Source organism: Echeneis naucrates, chromosome 21 (genome assembly GCF_900963305.1).
Source record: "Echeneis naucrates chromosome 21, fEcheNa1.1, whole genome shotgun sequence".
NCBI classification, from domain to species: Eukaryota; Metazoa; Chordata; class Actinopteri; order Carangiformes; family Echeneidae; genus Echeneis; species Echeneis naucrates.
In genome coordinates this window covers 955451-978559 of record NC_042531.1, presented here as the reverse complement: position 1 = coordinate 978559, position 23109 = coordinate 955451, and the positions used below count along the sequence as shown (strand labels likewise).

The 23109-nt window shown below is 45.8% G+C and overlaps 2 protein-coding genes across 2 annotated transcripts; one reads left to right on the top strand and one right to left on the bottom strand.

The window, feature by feature from the left end:
* The first annotated feature begins 168 nt into the window (after window positions 1–168).
* Window positions 169–9775, top strand: dnajc10 (DnaJ (Hsp40) homolog, subfamily C, member 10). Its single transcript, XM_029529937.1, is given in 24 exon segments — window positions 169–314; window positions 1152–1387; window positions 1465–1627; window positions 1748–1798; window positions 2044–2126; window positions 2313–2444; window positions 2853–2946; window positions 3029–3106; window positions 3335–3378; window positions 4699–4788; window positions 4878–4988; window positions 5069–5183; window positions 5419–5546; window positions 6263–6379; window positions 6456–6557; window positions 6660–6720; window positions 6859–6953; window positions 7040–7173; window positions 7409–7462; window positions 7587–7675; window positions 7678–7733; window positions 7850–7972; window positions 8334–8441; window positions 8512–9775. Coding segments are annotated over 23 exon segments (2250 nt in total). The 5' UTR covers window positions 169–314; window positions 1152–1177; the 3' UTR covers window positions 8524–9775.
* A 2411-nt stretch (window positions 9776–12186) lies between these two features.
* Window positions 12187–21830, bottom strand: frzb (frizzled related protein). The gene is made up of 8 exons (XM_029529939.1): window positions 21500–21830; window positions 17001–17249; window positions 15639–15674; window positions 15489–15548; window positions 15048–15113; window positions 13751–13955; window positions 13544–13607; window positions 12187–13438 (listed from the first exon to the last, which is right to left on the bottom strand). The coding sequence occupies exons 1-8, from the start codon at window positions 21702–21704 to the stop codon at window positions 13379–13381; spliced, it is 945 nt and encodes a 314-aa protein (XP_029385799.1). The 5' UTR covers window positions 21705–21830; the 3' UTR covers window positions 12187–13378.
* Window positions 21831–23109: the final 1279 nt, after the last annotated feature.

Below are 23109 nucleotides of genomic sequence, written 5' to 3'. Positions count from 1 at the left end.
GGAACCTGTATTTTCTGATTTGGGTGTTTTAAAATGTCTTCTTTATGATATTCAAATATTAAAACTTTTTCCATCTTTAAAATTAGCTGTTTTGTGTTTATGTCCGGCTTTTATTGTGAAAATACCGAAACGCGGATCCGGACTTTTGGAGTTAAACTTGATGCCGGTCTCAGCCGGACGCTGATCCGGATCTTCAGACCTGCACACCTTCAGAGACGCATCTGAAGCTCCGGAGCCTCCGTTCTCTGGTCACCCAGAAAATTCTGGAAACGTTTGTGGAATCCAGTCTTCAGCTTCTAAAACACACACCGGAAGTGAGTGACCCGAGAAGCTAACAAGCTAATTAACAGCAAGTTGTTCTCAGCTAGCGGTTAGCTTAGCTTAATTTACTGTAGCCTGAAAAAAAACAGAAAATTAAGATTTGGATCCTTTGACACCTAAAACCTTGGTGTCTGTGTAAGATGTTTTATATATAATTAAATCCAGTATCTTTGCTTTCTGTTATAAATGTGTTAATGTTGTATTATAAGAACTTTACAAGCAGTTACCTGCAATAATACAACAGTACAGTTATTTTTAACAGAGAAGCTAAATGAAGCCAAATGAAGCATTTATTTATTTATAGTTTCAACATCAGCATATGAGCAATCAGTGTGTTTGATATTTGAATGTGGTTTGTTACTAAATTTGTGTGGAAGGATGATGTTGGAGACACAACTTTACCAACATGTGGAGCTGCAACAATGAGCTTCCGTAGCTGAAGTCATTAACAGCAGTTCTCTGTCGCTTCTGTCAGTTTTGTGAATTATTTTTGAATTTGCAGCCTGTAGGCAGTTCTGTCCCTCAGGATATTTAAAGAAATGAATTAAGTTGTTGTTTTTGTACAATGGTTTGGTAGTAATGAAGGACTTGTAGCTGAGTCAGGGGGCCGGGGGGTGAAGCCCCTCCTGGAGCCCCTCTGAGGCATAATAAGGGTCTTAACCTGTCTGAGGTCGTAACACATTCTGCTGCCTGTCCGTTGATGATCTTGTTGTTTTTGCTGTGAAAAGAAACTGTTTTTGTAACTGCCATGATGGAGGGTGTTCATGGCTGCTTGTTCTGGTGGAGAAAATAATAAGATAAATATTTATGTCTGTGCCTGTTTGTTGCAGCTCCTCTGGTTGTTGGAGGACAGGTCATGGGCTACAGGATCGTCTTCGAAGCTCAGCGTCCCCATGCCAGTCGGCATTCACTGCTGCTGCTGGTTCTGGTCACACTGCTGGTGGCGGTTTGGGCGGAGGGTCAAGACTATTACAAACTGCTGGGAGTCAACAGGGAGGCCACGACCAGAGAGATCCGACAGGCCTTTAAGAAGCTGGCGCTCACTATGCACCCCGACAAAAACCCTGTGAGTCACTGACGTCATCTCTTAAACTCCTGTTGGCGTGAAACACACCCTAACCCTTTTTAAAACGCTGTCTTCAGGGTGACCCCTCAGCCCATGAGAAGTTCCTGCAGGTAAATCGAGCCTACGAGGTACTAAAGGATGAAGACCTCAGAAAGAAATATGACAAATATGGAGAAAAGGGACTGGACGAGCAGCAGGGAGGACGCTATGAGAGCTGGAATTATTACCGCTATGACTTTGGTGAGTCCATAAACCCATCACATGCAACAGCAGTGATGATACGAGAGCTACAGCCTAATTTGTTATGGTATTAAAATACTTTCTGAGAGGAATCCTTCAGTTAAATCTGTCTTCGTTCAGGTATCTATGACGATGATTTGGAGATCATCACTCTGGACAGTGGAGACTTTGGTAAGACTCCTTGTTTTACTGACAAATTGTCACGTCTTTATGCTTCACTAAAAAGCCAAAAGCAAGAACCACTTCAACTTTAACAATCAGTGAAGGGTCGTGGCTGTGAGCCGGTGGAGGCTCTAAAACACGAGCAACAAGATGGAATCACAGTGGGAGGACAATATACTTCAATATAACTACGGTTATTTGAGAAACAGGCGCTTTAGCAGCTTAACAAGAAGTGACTGGTGTGTGTGTTTCAGAGGCGGCAGTGAACTCTGGAGAAATCTGGTTCATTAACTTCTATTTCCCACGATGCTCTCACTGTCACCAACTGGCCCCAACGGTAATATAACACTGAATGACATAATAAACACAAAGCAAACACACAACACCTGACACCTGGGATGCAGGTTTCTGCTCTCACTGTTGACTCATTGATGTTTTATTTTATTACACTGTTTTCAGTCCAGTGGGAACTTGAGTGTGTTCTTACTGCGTGAAATGAAACAGTTGTGTGTCTGTCTCTCAGTGGAGGGAGTTCGCCAAAGAGATGGACGGAGTGATCCGGATCGGAGCGGTGAACTGTGGCGACAACAACCATCTCTGCAGGAGGAAAGGCATCAACAGTTACCCCAGTCTGTTCATCTATAGATCAGGGCAGGTCAGGTCACTCTCTGCTTATCCTTCAGCTTCATAATGGTGATAATCTTTATTTACACTGCTAACAACCTCCGTGTTGACAAGAAGGAAATGAGTCACTCAGCAAATCTTGCAGCGACGACTCATCAGAGCTTCTGGTTGGTTTTCAGCACATAAAATAGATACAAACATACAATATTAGAAGCATAAAAACAGTACAAAAATACTACGTAGACAAATGTAAAATAAATTATTGAGGTTGTGTGAGGTTGTACACTTAAAACACTGAAGCAGAGCTCTGTACCTTTATATGTGGAGCAGGACCAGCAGCTGCCAGTGATGACCATGATAGTTTGACCCTGATGTTCCTGATGTTGGATGTCAGAGCCACCTTTTTAGTCCCTGTTAACACTTTTTTATCTTCCAACAGAAACCAGAGAAGTTCAATGGGGAGCGATCAAAAGACAACCTGGTCCGCTTCTCCATGCAGTTCATCACAACAACAGTCACTCAGCTGGGCCAAGGTGAGCTGCTCTGACCTGCTGGACTGACGTCTGATTGGACGTCTCTGTCTCTGACTCTGTCCTTCTGTGTGTCTGTTCACAGGTAACGTCTTCAGTGAGATAGAGAGCGCCTTCGCATCAGGAATCGGCTGGATGATCACCTTCTGCTCTGACACTGGAGGTAACAAACACATGAGGCTTTATTTTCAGTGAAACATGTAGTCACACAAGTTTCTCAGCAAAGCACACTATTTATGTGTGTGTGATGTGAGACAGGTCTATCAAGTATCACTGTCTGAGATGCTTGATAGACGGTGACATACACAACCCGAATGCTCAGATGTGTGAAGTGTCACAGTATGTTCTCGTTGTGTGTTACTTCATCTGTTCGTGCGTCTCTCTCTCTCAGATTGTCTGGAGCCACGAACGAGACAGAAGTTGGCAGGAATGTTGGTGAGAAAAGCAGACATTTGGTGTTACTTCAGATGTTTGTCGCCAAGGCAGAACAGCTCCTCTGATTTATGAAGCTAAGAGGAAACGGGGAGTTGTCAGCTGGATCTGCAGCTTTTTAGTTTGAGTTTCAGCTCAGTGCTGATCTGTCTGTTCAGGTTCGGTCTCACTGCAAAAACCCATCTGTAACAGTAATCAGAAGACCGACTGTCAGTTTTTATCCAGTCAGGACATATCTGTTCTGAAATTATCCATGATGAACCTGTGTTGGGATGGTGACAGCAGACATCAGTCGAAGGTCCTTCAATATTCAGCTTAAACTGCTTAAACAGCTGATCGAACCTTCAGTGTTTCTGAGTTTATAAATGGAGTTGTATTAATAATAATAATATTTGTTGTGTCACATCTGGACTGAGAGCTGTCCTCTGTGCCTGGATCATACTCTGAACAGTGTGTTTGTCTGTTTGCAGGACGGTCTGGTTAAAGTGGGATGGAGGACGCCACAGACAGGAGCAGCTCTGTGAGAGTGTTTCTGGTAAAAACTGCACATCTACTGATACCAGAACCAGATCCACGATCGGTTTTAGGTTTTTTGGCTTCTGATGCTGGTTCCTCTGTTGAATCCACCTGCTGTTTCAGGTGACCAGTGGAGCCACGGCTGTTGTTCCCACCTGGAAGTTCTGGATAAACAAGGCAGCGTTCTGGTAGGAGGGACACAAGAGAGTGTGTGTGTGGTGTGTGTGTGTGTGCGTGCCTGCCTGTGACTATGTGTGTGTGTTTGTGTGTTTTGTGTGTGTGTAGCGAGAGATGCTGCTGGACTTGGTGTGGTGATGTGTGGTGTGTGTGTGTGTGTGTGTGGTGTGTGTGTGTGTGGTGTGTGTGTGCTGATGCCCTGCTGGACTCTGTGTGTGTGTGCGTGGATGTGTGTGTGTGTGGTGTGTTGTGTGCGCGTGCCTGTGGACTCTGTGGTGTGTGTGTGTGTGTGTGTGTGTGTGCGTGTGGTGTGTGCTGTGCTGGACTGTGTGTGTGTGTGTGTGTGTGTGTGTGTGTGTGTGTGTGTGTGTGTGTGTGTGCGTGCCTGCTGGACTGTGTGTGTGGTGTGTGTGTGTGTGTGTTGTGCGTGTGTGCGTGCCTGCGACTCGTGTGCGCGTGCCTGCTGGACTCTGTGTGTGTGTGTGTGTGTGTGTGTGCGTGTGTGCGTGCCTGCTGGACTCTGTGTGTGTGTGTGTGTGTGTGCGTGCCTGCGGACTCTGTGTGTGTGTGTGGTGCGTGCCTGCTGGACTCTGTGTGTGTGTGTCGGGGGTGCTGACTTGTGTGTTTCAGTGGCTGAACACTCTGGACAGTAAGGAGATTTACAGTCAGGTCATCAACCATCTGCCTGATCTGGAGCTGCTGACCAGCGACAGTTTCCAGGTACACACACACACCACACAACAGAAAACACCCACTCACTGTTCAAGATGAGTGTCTGTATTAAGTGTCTTCGTCTTCTTTGTCTTCAGAGGAAACTGGCTCATCATCGCTGGTTGGTCAGTTTCACATTTGGAGACAGAAGCTCCGCCTCCAATGAGTACAAGAAGCTGCAAGCTTTCCTGAGAGATGACCACATACAGGTACCTGTCTGTCTCTGTCTGTGTCTCTGACTGTCCACCTGTCTGTCTCTCTGACCTTCCACCTGTCTGTCCCCTCCCAGGTTGGCAGAGTCGACTGCACCATAGACTCTGAGTTGTGTCGGTCTCTCTACATCCACAAACCTTGTGTTGCTGTTTTTAAGGGTCTGGGAATCCAGGACTTTGAAATCCACCACGGTCAGTCCTGCACACTGAGACTCCTCTGGTCTGACTGGTTACCAACCCCGTGTTGTGTTTTAGTTTGTAATCATCTATTTATTTAGTTATTTTGTTTATATGTTCTAATTTAAGGACCAGGGAAGAGTTTAATGTACGAAACTACATGAAGCAAAAATAGCCTGCAGAGTTGTGTCTGTCACGTCCTGTATGGATAAATGTAAACCTTTGCTGTCTGACTGCTCCGGACCTTCAGGTAAAGATGTTCTGTACAACATCGTGGGTTTTGCCAGGGACAGCGTTCGCGCTCATGTGACGACTCTGAGGCCCGACAACTTCCCCTCAGACAGGAAGGAGCCCTGGCTGGTCGACTTCTTTGCTCCGGTTGGTAACAAGCTTCTTAATCAGAAGAGAAACACACACAGCTACCTGAAAACACCTTAAAGGAACAGACGTCCTGGATGTGAGCAGGAAGCCCTGCCTCATCATCCTGCTGTAGGAGGAGAAGGCCACGTCATGACTGATAAGCTTCACTCACCTCAGATTGTTCTACGTGATGTCTCCCTGTTTACCTTCACGGCTGCTGATGGAGCTGCACCTACAACACAAACAGAGCGAGGGAGGCAGGAACAGTCTTTAGAGATTAATGTCACAGTTGAGCTTCAGGCTTGTTCGAGGTTGGAACGTGAATGAAATGAATTCTCATCCAAACAAAAATTTACACGTCACCAGGAAATTCTTCAAAAGACAAACAATGAATGAATTCTCATAAAACTGCAGCAGAAGACGAGGGCACCAGAGAAGTCCAGTCAAAGCTGAGATAGAAACATGTTTCATGTTAATGTGAGGAATGTCCCGTCCTCCTCATCATCACCCAACACTCAGCTGGTGTCTTCTATAGATTAAATATATTTGTATGTCCTGGGCAACACAACCTGGAATTTTCAAAATAAAACATCCTGCTGTTTTTTTGACGGAGGAGAAAACAAAGAGGCATTTAACACTAAAAGACATCCTTTAGATGGACCTTGATGCCAAACTAACTGTGTTTAAATAGAAATTGAGCATTAATATAGATGAATGTAATGTTTGTGTTGCAGTGGTGTCCTCCTTGCAGAGCTTTACTTCCTGAGCTGAGAAAAGCTTCCATTCAGCTGGCGGGACAGATGAAGTTTGGGACTCTGGACTGTACGATCCACCACAGTCTGTGCTCCATGGTAAGGACAGAGACACGTCTCCGGACTGTTGACTTTTAGTGGGACAGCTGGCTGACGTCCTCTCTCTGTCTGTCAGTACAACATTCAGGCGTATCCCACCACCGTGATCTTCAACGGCTCCACTGTTCATGAATATGAAGGGCAACATTCAGCTGACGGCATCCTGGAGTTCATACAGGTACTGAGTCACAACACACAACAACGACAACAACAAAATAAACATGAAGATCGCACAATGAACACATTGAAACACAATTACAACCTCTGTTGGTCTCTGCAGGATCTGGTCAATCCGTCTGTGGTCGTCCTGGATCCTTCCAGCTTCACGGAGAGAGTCAAAGGTAAAACTGAGCTGGTCTGGAGAAAACTACATCTCCATTAAGAGCTCTGAGCTCACTTCAGCTGGTTTCTCTGAAGGAAATATAACATTTCAGGTTAAAAACAGGATGAGTTCAGTATGTTAGACCTCCTGATTTCAGGTCGAGCTGAAGGGCAGATCTGGGCGGTGGATTTCTACGCCCCGTGGTGTGGACCCTGTCAGGCTCTGATGCCTGAGTGGAGACGCATGGCCAGGGTACGACACACAGACAGTGCATTAGTGCATGTGCTCCACAGAACAGGACCTGAGGTACCAGTCTCTCTGTCTCTGCCCCCCTTCAGATGTTGTCGGGTCAGATTCTGGTGGGTTCAGTCGACTGTCAGCGGTTTCAGTCATTCTGTCAGTCTCAGGGTGTGAGGGCATATCCCGAAGTCCGGCTGTATCCCGGCAACACGCGGCAGCCCGACCGCTACACGTAAGTACGGAGCTTTAAAGTCCTCCGTTTGGTTTAAACTTTTAGTTATTGTTGTTTCGCTGCACCTGAGAGAAGCGGACTGCCCACCACACCTATTCCACCTCTCATTTCCTTCCGTTCATTATCTGAATTTTCATGCTGTTCTCTTTCTCAGGTTTGACACTGTGATGTCGCTGATGAGCAAACTTCCTGTTGATTATTGATCCTGATGTTTTATTGATCCGTGTCCCTGCAGGAGCTATAACGGCTGGCACAGAGACGCTCATTCCCTCAGAACCTGGGCCCTGAGGTGAGTCAACTGTTTCTCCTTCTTCCTATCTTTGTTTTTTTTTTGAAGTTTTATGTTTTTCCCTTCTCTCCCTTTACCTTGCTCCCTCTTGTGGTGTAGTTGTGTTAACCTGTCGTGCGTTCAGTTCTTTACCCAGAGTGTCAGTGGACTTGACTCCTGAGTCCTTCCGGTCTCTAGTTCTGTCGGGTCAGGATCACTGGGTTCTGGACTTCTATGCCCCTGGTGTGGACCCTGTCAACACTTTGCCCCAGAGTTTGAGGTCCTGGCTCGGGTGAGAGACCTTGATCTGGATCTAAATGAAACCTTGCTGTCCAGCAGCTTTGGTTCTGTGGCTCCTGCTGGTTCTCTGCATGGTTTTGACGAGGAGGCTTTGTGTTTGACTGACAGGTCCTTAAAGGGGAGGTCCGGGCGGGAAAGGTGGACTGTCAGGCTCATTATCAGACCTGTCAATCAGCTGGAATCACCGCCTACCCAACCGTCAGATTTTACCCAAACCTGGGAAAGAGGAGGGTGAGGACGCACACACACAACTTTCTAAACATTTATGTATCTGTCCCAAATATTTTCATTAAAATTTTATCTGCAAGTGATCAATAAACTAAAAAAACATTTTCAGTTTCATCTCATATCAATAAAAGATTAAATATGGAGGAAACACAGTCATGAAATGGAAAATAAATTCAAAATAAAGTAGATGTTCAAGTTTAAAGAGACTAATATGTGATGTCAGCACACAGAGTCTGTGTTCAGTCTCATTTTAAAGGTTATGAAGTCGCCTCTTTAGCCAGTTGATGCTGAGCTTGATGGCACACTGGACTTCCTGCGACTCCTTCACAATAAAAGTTCACCCCATTGAATTGTGTGTGTGCAGAGCGAACACAGCGGGGAACACATCAACAGCCGGGATGCTAACGTAATCGCTGACATCGTCAGGCAGCGACTACAGCAGCTGTTGCCACGGTTACACAACACACAAAAGGTAGATATCGCTTTCATGCGCCCTGCGGTTTCCTGATGATGACAACTCTAACATCCGTTTTTCTCTGCAGGACGAGCTCTGATGATCCTGGAGGGGGTGTGGCTTTAAAAGAACGGTAAACACCTGCACTCTCATTGGTCGGGGCAGGGCATGGATTGGATTGGACCAGCATCCTGACTGGTCGGTTGGTTGACACTCCTGATGAGACCACAGACGGACAGACAGACTGTCACCTCCTGTGGTGAATGTACCAACACTTCCTGCCTTCTTATTATTTACTTTTAGTTTGTCTCCATCGTTTGTATTTACTCTATGAAGTAAAACTGTGGGACATGTTACTGAAACACACCCACACACACACACAGTTGATGACATTGTGTTGTATTTCATTGTTCGTGTAAAAACTGTCTGACTTTCAGAATAAAATGGTGTGTTTCTGTTAAAGATAATCAACAGTCACATCAGTTTTATAACCTGCGCTACTCTTTTTTTTTTTTTTTTTTTTTACATCTTTGACTACAGATTCTAATGGATCAGTTTTAAAAAGCATTTCATTTTAATTTCTGGTTAATTTATTTGCAAAATGTACATCATTTTTATCATTACTTTAATATTTATGTCTTTTAAAACTGTAGCAGCCTTTTTCCCTCCATTGGCAGATGTAATACCAACAATACGCAGGTTGTTTTCTCTCAGTGGACTGAACATTGTAGCTTTAGCTTTATAAATGTTGAGCTCATTGTATTCTTAAACAGGTGGATGTTGAGTTTTATTCAGGGTTCATCAGTGAAATGCAGTAAAAAGAAAAAAGGATTGTTGCCGTTAGACCTGGACCATCATCCAGCACCAGTGAGAACCAGCTGCAGGAGTCCTGGTCCCTCTGGTCGGAAGAACCTTTAACAAAATGAGTCCGGGACCAATCACATATCTCCTCCAGACGACGGTGATGATAAGGCTCGATTCGAGTCTGACCTTTGACCCTTTGATTTTCCTGTCTCTCTCTATCACTGTGACTGTCAAAATAAAAGCAGAAGGCATCTCCAAACGAGATTTAAGGTGAACAAAGTAATTATTGGTCCTGAGTGTCTCCAGTTTGACCAGCAGGTGTCACTGTGGCTCTTTTGGACGGAGAGGAAACAGGAAGCAGTCTGAGCCATATGATGGTTCATGCCCATCAGGCTGTTTTTGTGTTTCTGCTGCCGAATGAAGATTTAGCCAAAACTCATCTAACTCTGCTTCAAAGAGTTGAACCACAAACAGGCTGAACTCGAAGCTGCTCAGTTTTATCAGCGTCTGAAAAATTAAAAAATGTTTGGAGGTAAAAAATACAGTGAATCCACATTGAGCTTCGTGTCCTCATTCTTTTCTCTTTCATTGTCTGGCAGAACTGCTGGAACAAACTTCTTGTTGAACATAATTGGATTTTGTATTTGAGTCAAACCAGAGGCAAAGTTTTTTTGGACTTGTCACCACTGATGCTCCAATGGAAGGACTGAAGGACACTGTGGGAACTTAAAAAGTATTTTTAGTGAACAACTAGCTGTTTTTAAAGGTGATGTTAACCTCACCACAAGAAAAGCTGTGCTAACTTGTTAGCTTCATTAAAGAGGCTCTTTTAAACTTTCAAATGGTGCTAAATGTGTTTATAATCAGGACAAACTGGAACTACAGTGACTTACTGTTGGAAAGTGACAAGACGGACCAGAGTTAGCTGTTTAGCATGCAAACTCAAGCATTTTTTGTTGGTACACGGGAAGGACCCGGCTTCTGTTTGGGAATTAGCTGCTGTGGTTGTGTTGATTTATACTAAATGTCACATACATGCAGTTATCTTTTTGTGTTGTTGGGTCGGTGCGGCTGCTCTTTATCAGGGAATACAGAGACTCTGGAGCTGATGGATCCCAGAGGAGGAGCCTCCATCCTTGGAAGTGGTTGAGTTCAGTTTATAGAACATCGTACGTGGACTGTTTTCCTGTATCCATCCTTTATCTCTGCCAGGTCCTGTGGCGGCTGGAGTCCCCGGACAGGTCAGCAGCTTGAGCGCTGGCAGTCGACCTACATCAGCTGTAAGTTTCCTGTGTCTTAATCTTCGTGCACTTCCTGTCTTTCATCTCGTGGCTCTCCTGAATGGTGCATCTTCAGGAGAGCATGAACTTGAGGCTGTGTGTGGTTGGTGGTCCCGGTCCAGCTCAGTTCAGTTTGAACTCTTTGTTTTCTGCCAAACTGTAAACACTCAGGTAACAGCTGCTGTAATTAACTAAATGACCTGCAGTTCTTTCCATCTCTGAGTGTTTTTAAAGCAGCAGCTTTCTCTGAACTCTCCCTCCGTCTCTGCTGCTCTGAGTTTTGTGGGCAGTTGGAGGTCAGCATTGACGCAGCACTGCTCCATAAACCACTGGAACCACTTACTGTGTGCGTTCTATTGTTTCATGATGTGAAATGGAGCAGCAAGTTGGACAAACACTGAGCTGAGGCATTGTGGGAACCAACCTGGTATTCCTGTGTGTGTTGGGTGGATGATGTCAGATTAAGATCACTTTGTGTTGGACTTGGAGGTTTGGCTGTGTGTGTCTGTGACGCTAATCAACAGATGTAGAGTTTAACGCAGACAATGATTGACGTACAAAATGAACTGAAATTAGGCAGAATCTGAATGTAACTTGAACGGTGTCGGAGGCCAAACCGAAACACAAAGATGAGAGAAGAATCGCTGCAGCTATGGTCAGACATCAGCAGCACATGGTGGTTCAGTCTCAGGTCAGTGATGCTGGTCTTAATCCTTTAAACATTTGATCAAGATGATGTCAAAAACCAATCAGGACGCACCGTCTGTGAAACTTAATGATGCTTGGTCCAACCAAACTGTCTCCATTTTGATCTTAACTGCCATGCTGCTTCACAAAGTATCCTTAAATATAAGTCTGATTATCTGCAGCCACACACACAATCCTACGATCCAGAACCACACTGACAAAATACATTTACAAGTTTCAGCCTTGGAGGAGCTGCAGATCATCTTGACAGGCAGACAGAAATACTTCTGTGTGACACAACAAGAACCTGCAAACATGATTCCAACCGAGTTGATGGAGAAGGATTCTAAAAACAGGCTGAAACAGGCCAAACGTGAAGCACCTTCAGAGTAAAGTTTGTTTAACAAAACGGAGCTGCAGCATGAAAAAGAGCCTGTGTGTGCGTGCGTAGGCTCTCTTCCAGTAGTTTCTGGCTACTAATTTCCAGCAGTGTTTTCTCAGCTGCAGTTTCCATGAGAGAGGAGAGAAAATGTTTTGGTGGATTTACTGCTCTTACGCCTCCTGATCCTCGTCCTCTCTGCTGCAGCGTGACTTCGGCCGCCTGCCTGACTGAAAACACACCTGGTTCTTGGATAAGGTGCAGTTTGTTTCTCCAGGCTCAGAGGCTCTATTCATGTTCCTGAGTGCTGACACAGCAAACAGTTCCTCGTCCTGCCCGACCTGGTTCAGGGCAGTTAGAGCTGCTCCAAGTCGGTCTGTGACAGCACAGACCCCCAAGAATGGGTCTGTTCTTTGGTATTTAGCCCCGCTCGGCCTGATTCTGGTTCAGATCTGCTTCGGTCCAGGTTTAGCTGAGTCATCAGGTAATCTAATGCGTGTTTGGACTGTGTTAGGAAGCTGGAGAACCAACACCGGCGCGGGAAGGACCCCTCCCACCCCCCTCTGTGACAGCACACACACAAAATGACACCAAACACACTTGGACCACATTGTCTAAAATTCATGTTTAATGGTTCAAACTGCTGCGAAGTCTCCCGTTCACAACATCGGAGTGTTAGTAAAGTTTACTGATAGTAGTAGTTGTAGTATCAAGTGTTAGTGTTTACATGAGCGGAGACAGAGAAAGTGTTGATGGTCAGAGGCCACGTTCAGACAGCAGGAGGACCCACCAACATCTGTCAGGGCTCAGTGCTGTTCATGTCAGAGACACTTTTCCTGCTCTAACTACACAAAGATGCCTTTTAATATGAATCTGTCTCTGAGGGTGAAGACCAGCTGGCTGCACAGACTCGAGTGAATCGAGGCCCGTAATAAAACCTGAACTAACATGGTGATAACTGGAGTCAGAACTGCTCAAAGGCGACCTCTGACCTCTGACATCACAGGCTGAATGTTCATTAAACAGGAGCATCATGTGAATAATCAGATGTCAGCTGATTAAAGTGGCCGAGGCTGCTCACAGCTTTGTAAATGTCAAATGATTTATATGTTTTGTAATTGTGTGTCTCTTTGTGGCTGCTGCGTGTTTCTCTTTAATGCGCTTTTGAGGAGTTCTTTTGTGTTATTTTGCAGCTTTTCCACACAAAAAAAAAAAAAAAAAAAAAAAAAGGTCAAGTTCCTTCCAACAGCCACTCTGCTGCTGCTATGAACAAAGCCTGAGTCATCTTCTTTCCTTCATTCTGCAGAGTCCAGTACAGTTCTGGTTGCCGTTACAGACTGATCAAAGTCCACAAAGTCCAAATGGCTTTTGCATCATTTAAATGTCCCCCATCCCATCACCATAGCAACATGGCCATCATCCAGGATTATTAAAAACAGTGACCATGGAGAGGAGCTCTGGAGCCAACATGGCCGCCACTCAAAAGATATTTGTTCCAAGAAAGTGTCATGTACAGACGGAGCTGTTTAATACGGCAGCGTACAAGCTCCACCCCCTCCTTTGAGTGCTTTAGGTGTACACACACACACACACACACACACACACACACACGTCAAGACATTCACACACTGACAAACACACACTAAACGCACACTAAATAATGTTTGTGCAAAGGAAATAAATGACAAAAATCAGACTCCAAACAGTCTGACAGATGAAGAGATGAACTACATTCAGCTACAACAGTCTGTGATAGTGCAATATCTACACACACACACACACACACACACACACACACTCAGATCTCAGTGGCGGTTCCGGCGCTGAGCTACATGGCCTTTTCCCTGCAGAATCTGATCCCATCTCTGCACACACAGGAAGCGGAAGTGAATCAGTGTCGCTGCAGATTTACATCAGAAATACACTTGTTGTGTGTGTTGTGTGTGTTGTGTGCGCATATGGAATCACACCTTGACCTTTCTGCCCATTTTGTCCTTCCACTTCTGCGCAACAGAGCCATCAATCAGGAGCAACCTGCGACCACAACAAACTTCTGATGACATCACAGGAAATAATTACAGTGCAAAGAGACAGCTCATGTAATAACTTCAATCAATAGCTGGACCCAAAACATCAAACTGGACTTGAGGAGCTTATGGACCGGGATCTGCTCGTACCTGGACGTCTCCTCGTTCTCGTAGCCCATAATGAGGTACTCCAGCCCCGGAGTCAGAGGAGGACAAAGGCAGGAGGACGAGTAGTAGAGCGTCTGCGTCTCCTTGGGGATGTTGACCAGAGAAGACTTGAGAACCTCCTTCACGTCCACCACCGCCGTGGGCTCCAGGCCGCGGTTCCTCACCTCCCTCACCCTCGCCCTGATCACTGAAGGAGAGCGCTGCCTTTAAATCATTGTTGGATTTCCTCAGTTCAAGGCGTCTGAATTGCTGCCGATGTCTCAGACTGTTTTGAGAGTCAAACAGGCTGGTGACTGATGGATTATGAAATATGAACTGACTCTTTTAAGCGTACCTAATTATTATTATTATTAATGTTATAAAAACAACTGGAGGGAAAATGGCAGCAGGTTCAGAACAGAGAAAACAAAGATGGATGAAGCTGACCTTGACAGATTTTTGGCTCCACCAATATAAAAAGAGAAGAATATAACTGCCAACATTGTGACAGGAGGGAAATATTTACATGATGAACCAGAAAAGAAACACAATGAGAAAAAAAAGAATATTGGAAGCTGCAGAGCTGCAGGTCAAACAGAGGTCAGATCGTAAAGACCACCTTAACGTGAATCCTGCCAGTCCCCGAACTTCTCTGTTTTAATTATATCTGAATAGTTTTAAAGTGAGCTCTCATTTTAATGATGGCTGGAAAAAAAAATCTACAACCTTCCCCAAATAGACTCTGTGGCCAAAAGGCATTAGTGAGGCCCAGAAGTCCACATGGAAATCTGTGCAGGATTTGCCAAACCATGCCTGCACGCTGCGATCATCTGGAAAAGCCTTTCTGGGCTTTTAACTTTTGTGTGTCTAATTCATTCTAAGTAACCCACCAGCCTCGGCACCAACATCTCCCACCTCACTACGGAGAAAACAGGAGAGTTCAGTGAACCCAGAAAGTCTTTCTGATTCTAACAGGGTCCTCCAGTTCAGGCTCCAAACGAGTGAAGCGATCCAGATTGGTGGATCTCCAGCTGATGGTGTTGGGGGGCCAGAACAGGTCATTTAAATAACATGTTATTTTATTGGCCTCTATGGAGTTGTGTTTGGAGACTGTACCAACAGTTACGATGCAAAATGAGCTAAATGTTAAGTTCTAAAGTTCTTATTAGAGTGAAACATAAACCATGTCATCGTACAGTATCTGGGCTTTGGGGGTGAACTCTGCCGACTGATCGTTAATGAACAGATTCACTGCGCTGAACTGCAGATAGCAGATGTGATGAAGTCCCAGACGACTCACCGTAGTTGTAGTTGTTCTTGATGTAGGTTTTCAGGACCATCCGGACCGTTTTACACCGGCACCGATCTGCAGACAGATCATGAGACTTCAGCTCCTGATGGTTAAAAATATCACAGAACAGCCAGAAATCCACCATTTCCGAGTTCTGCTCTGAATATGGTGAGTTCCCTTTATCTCTGAGAAAATATACAAAAGATGCTAAAATCACAGTTTTATCCTGAAAACTGATGACGCTCATGTTCTGTGTTTTATTTAGTGGAATATTGTGAATTGGGGGACAGTGTGTTTGGACCACTGTGTCCCAGAATGCACTGCACCGTTCGTGTCCTCTTCCTGTAGGCCTGTTTGGGTCACATGTCTTCTGCAGATTTGTTCACATGAATGTTAATATTCCAAAAGCAGTTTAGTCCTCAGCTGGTGTGATTTGTTTGGACAGTTTACCTCCATTCGGTCCTCTGCAGTGCAGGTTGTTGGAGTCCATCGGAAAGTCCGGACTGGATTCTGTCAGCAGGTGAAACAGAAATAATGAAGTGATGGTTCAGTTTGGTTCAACAGAGCCTGAGCAGACAGGAAGTCAAAGGTGGACCTCACCTGGATTACACCTGGCTGGGTCCTGGTAATATGGATCTACAGGGACACAGAGAGAGGAAGAAGTCAGCTCTTGTTTTTTCAGCTCATACAGGTTTTCTGTACCCGGCCGGACTCTGACCACAGCGGGGGGGGGGGGGGGGGGGGGTCATAATGAATATCCCAGCTGCTCCGGGAGCGTCCAGGGACCTTCAGCAAGGAGCTGCTCTCAGTTTCAACTTTTTATTCATTCCCCCCAGACCCAGAAACGGATAAGCGGTAGACAATGAACGACTTTCTGGAGGAAACGTTCATCAGGCTAAGGGCTTCGACCAAAACCGGGAAATCTGTTCACTTCAAATGTGCAGGACTTTTGGACCGTCACTTTGGACCACCTGTTCTAAAATACAAAAGAAGCCGACAAAGGGCAGCTGGAGCTCTTTGTGCTCACGATGAAGGACCCTCGAGTGAATCAAGAGGTTCTGCTGAGGCCTGTTAGTTCCTTTGTGTTTGTGTTCGTCAGGTTTACTGATCAGATTTTTGTATGAAGTCTGGTGGAGGGTGTTTGGGTCTGGTCTCTGCTGTCAGTGGCATCAGATGAGGTTTGATCAGATCCCTCCAGCTCAGCGTGAACTCAGAGAGCAACAAACGGAGACAGACAGATAAACTGCGGCTGCTTCAGATTTCTGTTCCAACAGGAAACAAACTTCTTAAAGCAACATTTCAGACCGGAGTCCTGCTGAAAACCACCAGAGTGACCTCAACCGTCCTCCCAGACGGAACCTCAGCAGATCAACAGTCCACAGCGAGGGAAAATCCCTAAACCCTGCTGAGCCGAGCCAGGCCGAGCCAAACCGGCGAGCACATACGTGGGCATATCGTTATGGAGGGGGCCTGAGACCAGTTTTTCCCTCCTCTGCAGGACTGGCTCGGTCCGTGGCCTGTTTAAAGAAGCAGAGGACAGTGAGGGTTTTATTGAGTGTAAAACGAGCGGGCCGCCTGTATCAAAGAGCTCTTTGAGAAAGTCAGTGGGAGTGAAGTCGGAGGGGAAATGACTCACGCTATCTGTTGGAGAGCAGAAACAAACTGCTGAGAGTAGAAACATGATAGAAAACACCGATAAGGTTCAGCAGAGCGGCCTCCTGATGGTCCGGAGACAGAAACGCCCTCATTCACTCACAGCCTTTCTACACCTTTAAGAATTTGTGCATTTGTGCTGATGTTCATGCCTGAGAGGTTACGAGTTGTTGCCTTTCACTCTTCTCTCAGTGTGCAGGTTTCGTTCTGTTGGTCTGACCAACGTCCAGCAGCTCTGATCAAACACAAAGTCCTTCACCTTCAAACCTTCAGGGAACTTTACACATTTTACGATGAAGACGATGATACCTGGTCCCTCGGCCTTGACGATGGCCTCAGGTGAGATGCAGACGCCGCGGTCATACAGCGGCAGCTCGTTGCAAGCCAGGCTGTCGGGCCAGCTGTGGTTGTAGCGCTTCATGACGGGCTCACAGCCATACTTGGCCCGCTCGCAGACGGCCTTACAGGGTTTGATGGGCTCGTGCTGGAAGTCGATGGTGCAGATGGGAGCGTACATGGCACACAGGAAGAAGAGCAGGTCCGGACTGCAGCCAGTTCCTGAACACAGACAGAGACAGTTTGAGTTGACTCTGGTCAAAAAAGTGCCTCAAAAGATGGTTTGAAAGTCGAGCTGAACTTTTCGTGTGAGGAAATCTAAACTCAGCTTCAGTGTTGTGCATGTTTTTCCTTTAAAAACCACTGATGGACATATCGGCCTGTGATTTAAACCTCTGGGTGGATGTTTCATGGGAGCGGTTGAATTATATTTGAGATTTGGCGTTGATCAGAGACGCCCTGTCAGCTACCACGATGCACCACTAACTGGAGCGTGTCAGAGAGGAGTAAAAAGGGAAAGCTGTTTTGGATGGAGAGAGGCCCATTAATCTTCCCTATAGACACTGTTACATGACAGCTGAAGCTCCTCTGCGGTTTGGATGGACATGAAACTTTCCCCGTCAAACCATCAGCAACAAAAGATGAAGAAGAACTGTGTTTGGAAAATATCTGATTGTTTCATAAAAAGCTAAAAATATAATTGGTACCAGCTTCTGAATATGTGAACGTCTTCTGTTTTTCATGACACTGTCAGAAATATTATTCAGATTTACTGTGAATTCGGTCGTGAATACGGCCGACGTAGAAAAAAAAAAAATTCGGGCTCAATATAAACTGCTACACAAAGAGAAGGAGGCGGTGTGTCCGGGGACCTGAGAGAGTCAGACGCCATTCTTACTGCAGGATCTCTGAGGTTTGGCCTCGCAGCTTCACTGTGAAGTCACAGGAATACGACGAACTTGTGACCTGAAGCTGCCTTCTGCTTTTTGGCCTGCAGATCTTTCATTAGAACATTTTTCTGGTTAAAGTTTGTTCCACTTCAGCTGAGCTCCACATCGGCCAAAGTACACACCATGAAATATGATGGCAGCCAGACAGATTCTCCCCGTACCTTTACATCTGACCCTTCCACCTTAACAATATTTTAAACAGTCACCTCATATTCCCTTTGGTTTATCCATCAGCAAGAGAACTAAAATAAATCCAACAACAAAATCCCCAACGGTCTGAATATCACGATGTTTTAGCTGCTGAACAACAAGTGGTCCCTTTTAAAAGGTGAATATGTGCTTCCATGTTTCAGCTGAAGCTGAAGCTGAGAAACTGGTCCAACTGTCGTCTCTGTGAAAACTGAATTTCCTGACAAGCTAAAATGAAAAATGAAGTTGTAGTTGTTGTAAATAATGACACGAGCAGCAGACTGTCACATAAAAATCGCTGCAATATTTAGTCTGTTAAAGAGCAGAAACAGAGAGTTTATGAGTTCAGATCATGTTCAGCTCAACTTATCAAAAACACACAGACGTCGATCAGAATCTGCAGATATGAAGAGACAAAACAGTTCCAGTAACGGGGTCAAAGGTCACCGCGGTTCCTATAGAAACATCTTTCTGCATCTGATCCCTTAATCTGCAGGGTCAGACTGCCCCCAGGAGGGATTAATAACTTGGGTGACCTTTTAACACGGACTCATCTGAGTTTCTTAGTCTGACAGTAAAACCAAATTCACCTCGAGCTCCTCACACTGCTGGTTCAGTCAGTGCAACGGACTGATGGTTCCTGGAGGATTTAGCTTGCTTTAGCGCCACCTTCTGGTCACACTTTCTCACCAATAAGTGAACGGACATGATGAGTTTGAAGTATGTTCCAGAGGAAGAACCCTCTGGACTTTGGGTTCTTTGGGTTTGGGCCAGAATCAGCTGACATGACTTCCACATCTGGACTTTGTTGCTCTGTAGCAGATATTAGCATGCTAACACGCTAAAGCTGCTGTGTATTAGCGTGTTAGCGTCATGGCGATGTGCAGCTGTCAGGATTTACAGCCTCACTTCACTGCAGACTCTTCAGAGTCTTCTGTTTTAAACACCGTGACCTCCCAAAACCCAAAACCTTTATTCCACATCCAAGTCCATGTTCTCACTTGAATCCTGTTCAGGATTTACAGCCAAACAAACCAAACTGAGGAAACTCTTCAGAGTCACGCTTGATTACAGGAAACTTTTTTTCCGGCCTTATTTGATCTATTTATTTCATCCATCTTCTTCTTCGTCTTCTTCTTTCTCTCTCTTTCTTTCCAGTTCTGCTGCCACAACATCAGCTGTTTCAGATCTGAGGGGAGATTTTAAACCTGCATGAATAACGGCAGGTTTAGTGTTTCATAAAACTGTGCGTACTGTAACATCAGAAATAAAAATGATGGAAAGGTTTAGTTTGAATGGGACCTAAAAATAATAACTCCAGTGATAAATCACTTGTGTCTTGGGATCCTGATCTGGTAGCAGGAATTAATCTTTCTGATATTTATGATTCAGATAATTCATTATAAAAACAGTTTCTGTTTTTATTTAAAAGAAAATCTGTTTTTTTTTTGACAGAGTACACACATTTTTCATCTCTGCATTTAAGATTCAACTAAAGCTCATTATTTCTACCAGGGCTCTTATTTTGTCATCTGTGGGTGTTTATTGGACTGCGTTAAAAGTACCAACTCGGATGAAACCAGGACTCGGACCTCGGCCTTAACTTTCGGGTAATATTCAGATAATTCCTCAGAGCTCAGAGGACATTTTTGGTGGTTTCCATGCTTATTTCATGTGATTATTTTTCCTCTCCTCACTTGCCTTGTTTCATCCAACAGTTCAAAACTCAAAGAAATATATTATATCAATATTAGAGAAGATTACAAAGAAGTTTGGCATATTTTCTGTTGCCTAGAAACTAAATGTTGCTCCACTTAAATCAGCAAATATATTTTCAGTTGTAGAGAACAATTAATGTGACATTGAACTGATGGAACTGAAGCAGTTTTAATAACGGACAAATAGCAGATATTTGACTGTCAGTTTCTCACAGGTGATGTTTGTAATTTTATTTGTGTCTCTGCGGTTTTTGCTGTAACTGATATAACTCGGTGCTGTGTTGGTGCTAAAATCACTCAGACTGGCTAAATCTGGTTTGTCTGCAATATTCTTCAGTGTTCCACCACAAACACACCCAAAAAAACAAACACTGAAAACCACCAGTTATTTTTCTGGGACGCTGGAAAAGATTTTGGCAGAGAATTCCTGAGAAAAACTAAGATCTGAATTCCTGGTGTTCAAACCTGGTCAGTGTTTACGGTCAGTTGGCTAATTAAGGATTTAAATGTCTGTTAATATTGTGTGGGAATATTCAGCCCTCCAGGTCAGAGCTGGACTTCTTGTTTAGTCTGGACCACATTCATTATTCTGGTTTTCATCCCTTTGAGTTTGTTCTCAGACAGACTTTCTGAAGTAGAGACAGAACCAGAACCATTTGGGGCCGGTCTGAAGGTCCAGACCTGGACTCTGGTTCTGACAGGTGAAGCCTGCATTAAAAACTGAGGGTTGTTTCTAGAAGGATTGTGAGACGGAGAGCAGGTCCACAGCCACGACTTTTCTAATTTAAGTCTCTTAAACTTTCCCTCACTGAGGTGAAGCCAGAACACAGAAGCCGAATGTCCGCCTTTATTAGATGTGATTTGGGCAAACTGAGCTTTAGCCTGTGATTGGCTGAGGGGGGCGGTGTGGCAGAGTCACTTCAGCTTCAACAGACCTTTAGTTTTCCACATAATTATCAGAGATTACCCAGACTGGTGTGCTGTTCACCCTCCACTGCTGCACATGAAGCCCTGCTTTTGGTAACCCCCCCCCCCAACAGGCAGGTGGAGCAGAACTGGACCTGGTCTGGACTCTTCAGTTCAGAGATCAAGCAGCTTTGACCAACCATCAGCTGATGAGCTTGTTTTCATTTTAGTCAGTCTGTCAGTCACACAGTAGCCCCGCCCCTCCAAATGGAGCATCATCTAAACTCATCGTTTTCCCATAGACTTCAACGCAGTCTGACGGCAAGTAGATAGACTGAAGGTTTAAGGCTCTTCAGAACAGAGCAGATATGGAGGTCATAAAACTAATGAAACTGACTCAGCACGAACCTGCCACGTCCTGAACCAGACCTGCTGGTCCAAACACTAAAACACGACGGTTCAGAAAAGCAGTTCTGTAGAACCTCTTCTACTCTCAAACATCAGGAATCATTTGGATCAGAGTCACCTGTTGGTGATTTTGGACATTCTTTCTTCGGTTTCTAAAACTGAGTTTTTCAATAGTTTGTGAAAAGCTTCCTGACGTCACTGTGTCCTGGTGGCATTCATTGGTACCGTTACCTTCAGGTTCTGATCGGCTTGAATGAGCAGAGACAGGGAGGTTAACTGGGGGGTCATCAGGGGAACTCACCCAGCAGCCCCTCAAACTGCTCGATGGCCAGCACCGCGTTGTCCTGCGTGCTGTGGTGGAGGTGGTTCGGCATCTTGGTCATGTTCCAGGGCATGGACCGGCACAGCGGGATCCGGACCGGCTCGCAGGACGCCGCGCGGACCGGAGCCGGCCAGAGCGCGCAGGACACGGCCAGCAGAGACACGGAGAGTCCCGGGGAGAGCATGTCGGGTCGGCTCGGAGACGGGACGGGACGGGACGGATCCGGTCGGGTCTGGAGATAGATCCAAAGAGAGGACGTGGTTCTCCGTCGGTTGGTGCGTCTGCAGCCGCTCCAGGAAACGGGAGGAGCCGCTTTCTTATCCAGACCTTCACCTCCTCCTCTTCCTCCTCCCCCTCCTCATCCTCCTGGAGAGGCAGATTCCTTTTAGATGAAAAGTCAACAGGCTGAAAGCTGCTGCGGGATCAGAAGATCAGGTCCAGAAATCAGCTGTTCAGCCGAGCCAAACACTAAGAATCAATATTCAGAGCAGCTAACTTCAGCTGCACTCTGAAAACATCCAATGTTCATTCATTCATTCATTCATTCATTCATTCATTCATTCATTCATTCATTCAGCGACATGAATCACCGAGCTTTATATCCCTGATGAGGACAACAACGAATAAGTTTTAGAAAAGATCATCTCTGCTGCACTACAGAACCAAGTGAGAGAGACAGCTTCACTGCTGACACCCAACAATGTACAGCTAAGACCGGGTCTAGGCCTGGACCTGGACCTGGATGACCGTCGGACTGGACCTGGACCCTGTAGGACCAGGTCTAGGCCTGGACCTGGACCCTGTAGGACCGGGTCTAGGCCTGGACCTGCACCCTGTAAGACCAGGTCTAGACCTGGATCTGGACCCTGTAGGACCGGGTCTAGGCCTGGACCTGCACCCTGTAAGACCAGGTCTAGACCTGGACCTGGACCTGGACCCTGTAGGACCGGGTCTAGACCTGGACCTGGACCCTGTAAGACCAGGTCTAGACCTGGACCTGGACTCTGTAAGACCAGGTCTAGACCTGGACCTGGACCCTGGAAGACCGGGTCGAGGCCTGGACCTGGACCCTGTAAGACCGGCTCGAGACCTGGACTCTCTAAGACCAGATTGAGACCTGGACCCTGTAAAACCAGGTCTAGGCCTGGACCTGGACCCTGTAAGACCGGATCGAGACCTGGACCTGGACCTGGACCCTGTAAGACCAGGTCTAGACCTGGACCTGCACCCTGTAAGACCGGATCGAGACCTTGACCTGGACCCTGTAAGACCAGGTCTGGACCTGGACTCTGTTAGACCTGGTCTAGATCTGGACCTGGACCCTGTGAGACCTGGTTTAGACCTGGACCTGGACCCTGTAAGACCGGGTCTAGCCCTGGACCTGGACCTGGACTCTGGGAAGCCTTAGACCTGCCTTCTGTCTGGTGGCCATCAGGGGGCGACTCCTCCGCTCCATCAGAACATAATTCAATCATCTGAACAGATAATAACGTGACCAGGTGACCAATCAGAGAGCTGACTGACGGTGATGTAACTGTTTCAGTGGTTCGGTGGCAGATGTTGACCTTTGACCCCCAGTAGGCTTGTTG

Bases quoted from the DNA above. Each gene is read 5' to 3' on its own strand.
- frzb (XM_029529939.1), bottom strand. From the start codon at position 21,704: ATGCTCTCCCCGGGACTCTCCGTGTCTCTGCTGGCCGTGTCCTGCGCG. The intron at 13,608-13,750 runs GTACGAGCAGAT...TTGTGGTCGCAG, and splicing joins GAGAACGAGGAGACGTCCAG to GTTGCTCCTGATTGATGGCT. The intron at 13,439-13,543 runs GTGTGATTCCAT...CTGTGTGTGCAG, and splicing joins AAATGGGCAGAAAGGTCAAG to AGATGGGATCAGATTCTGCA.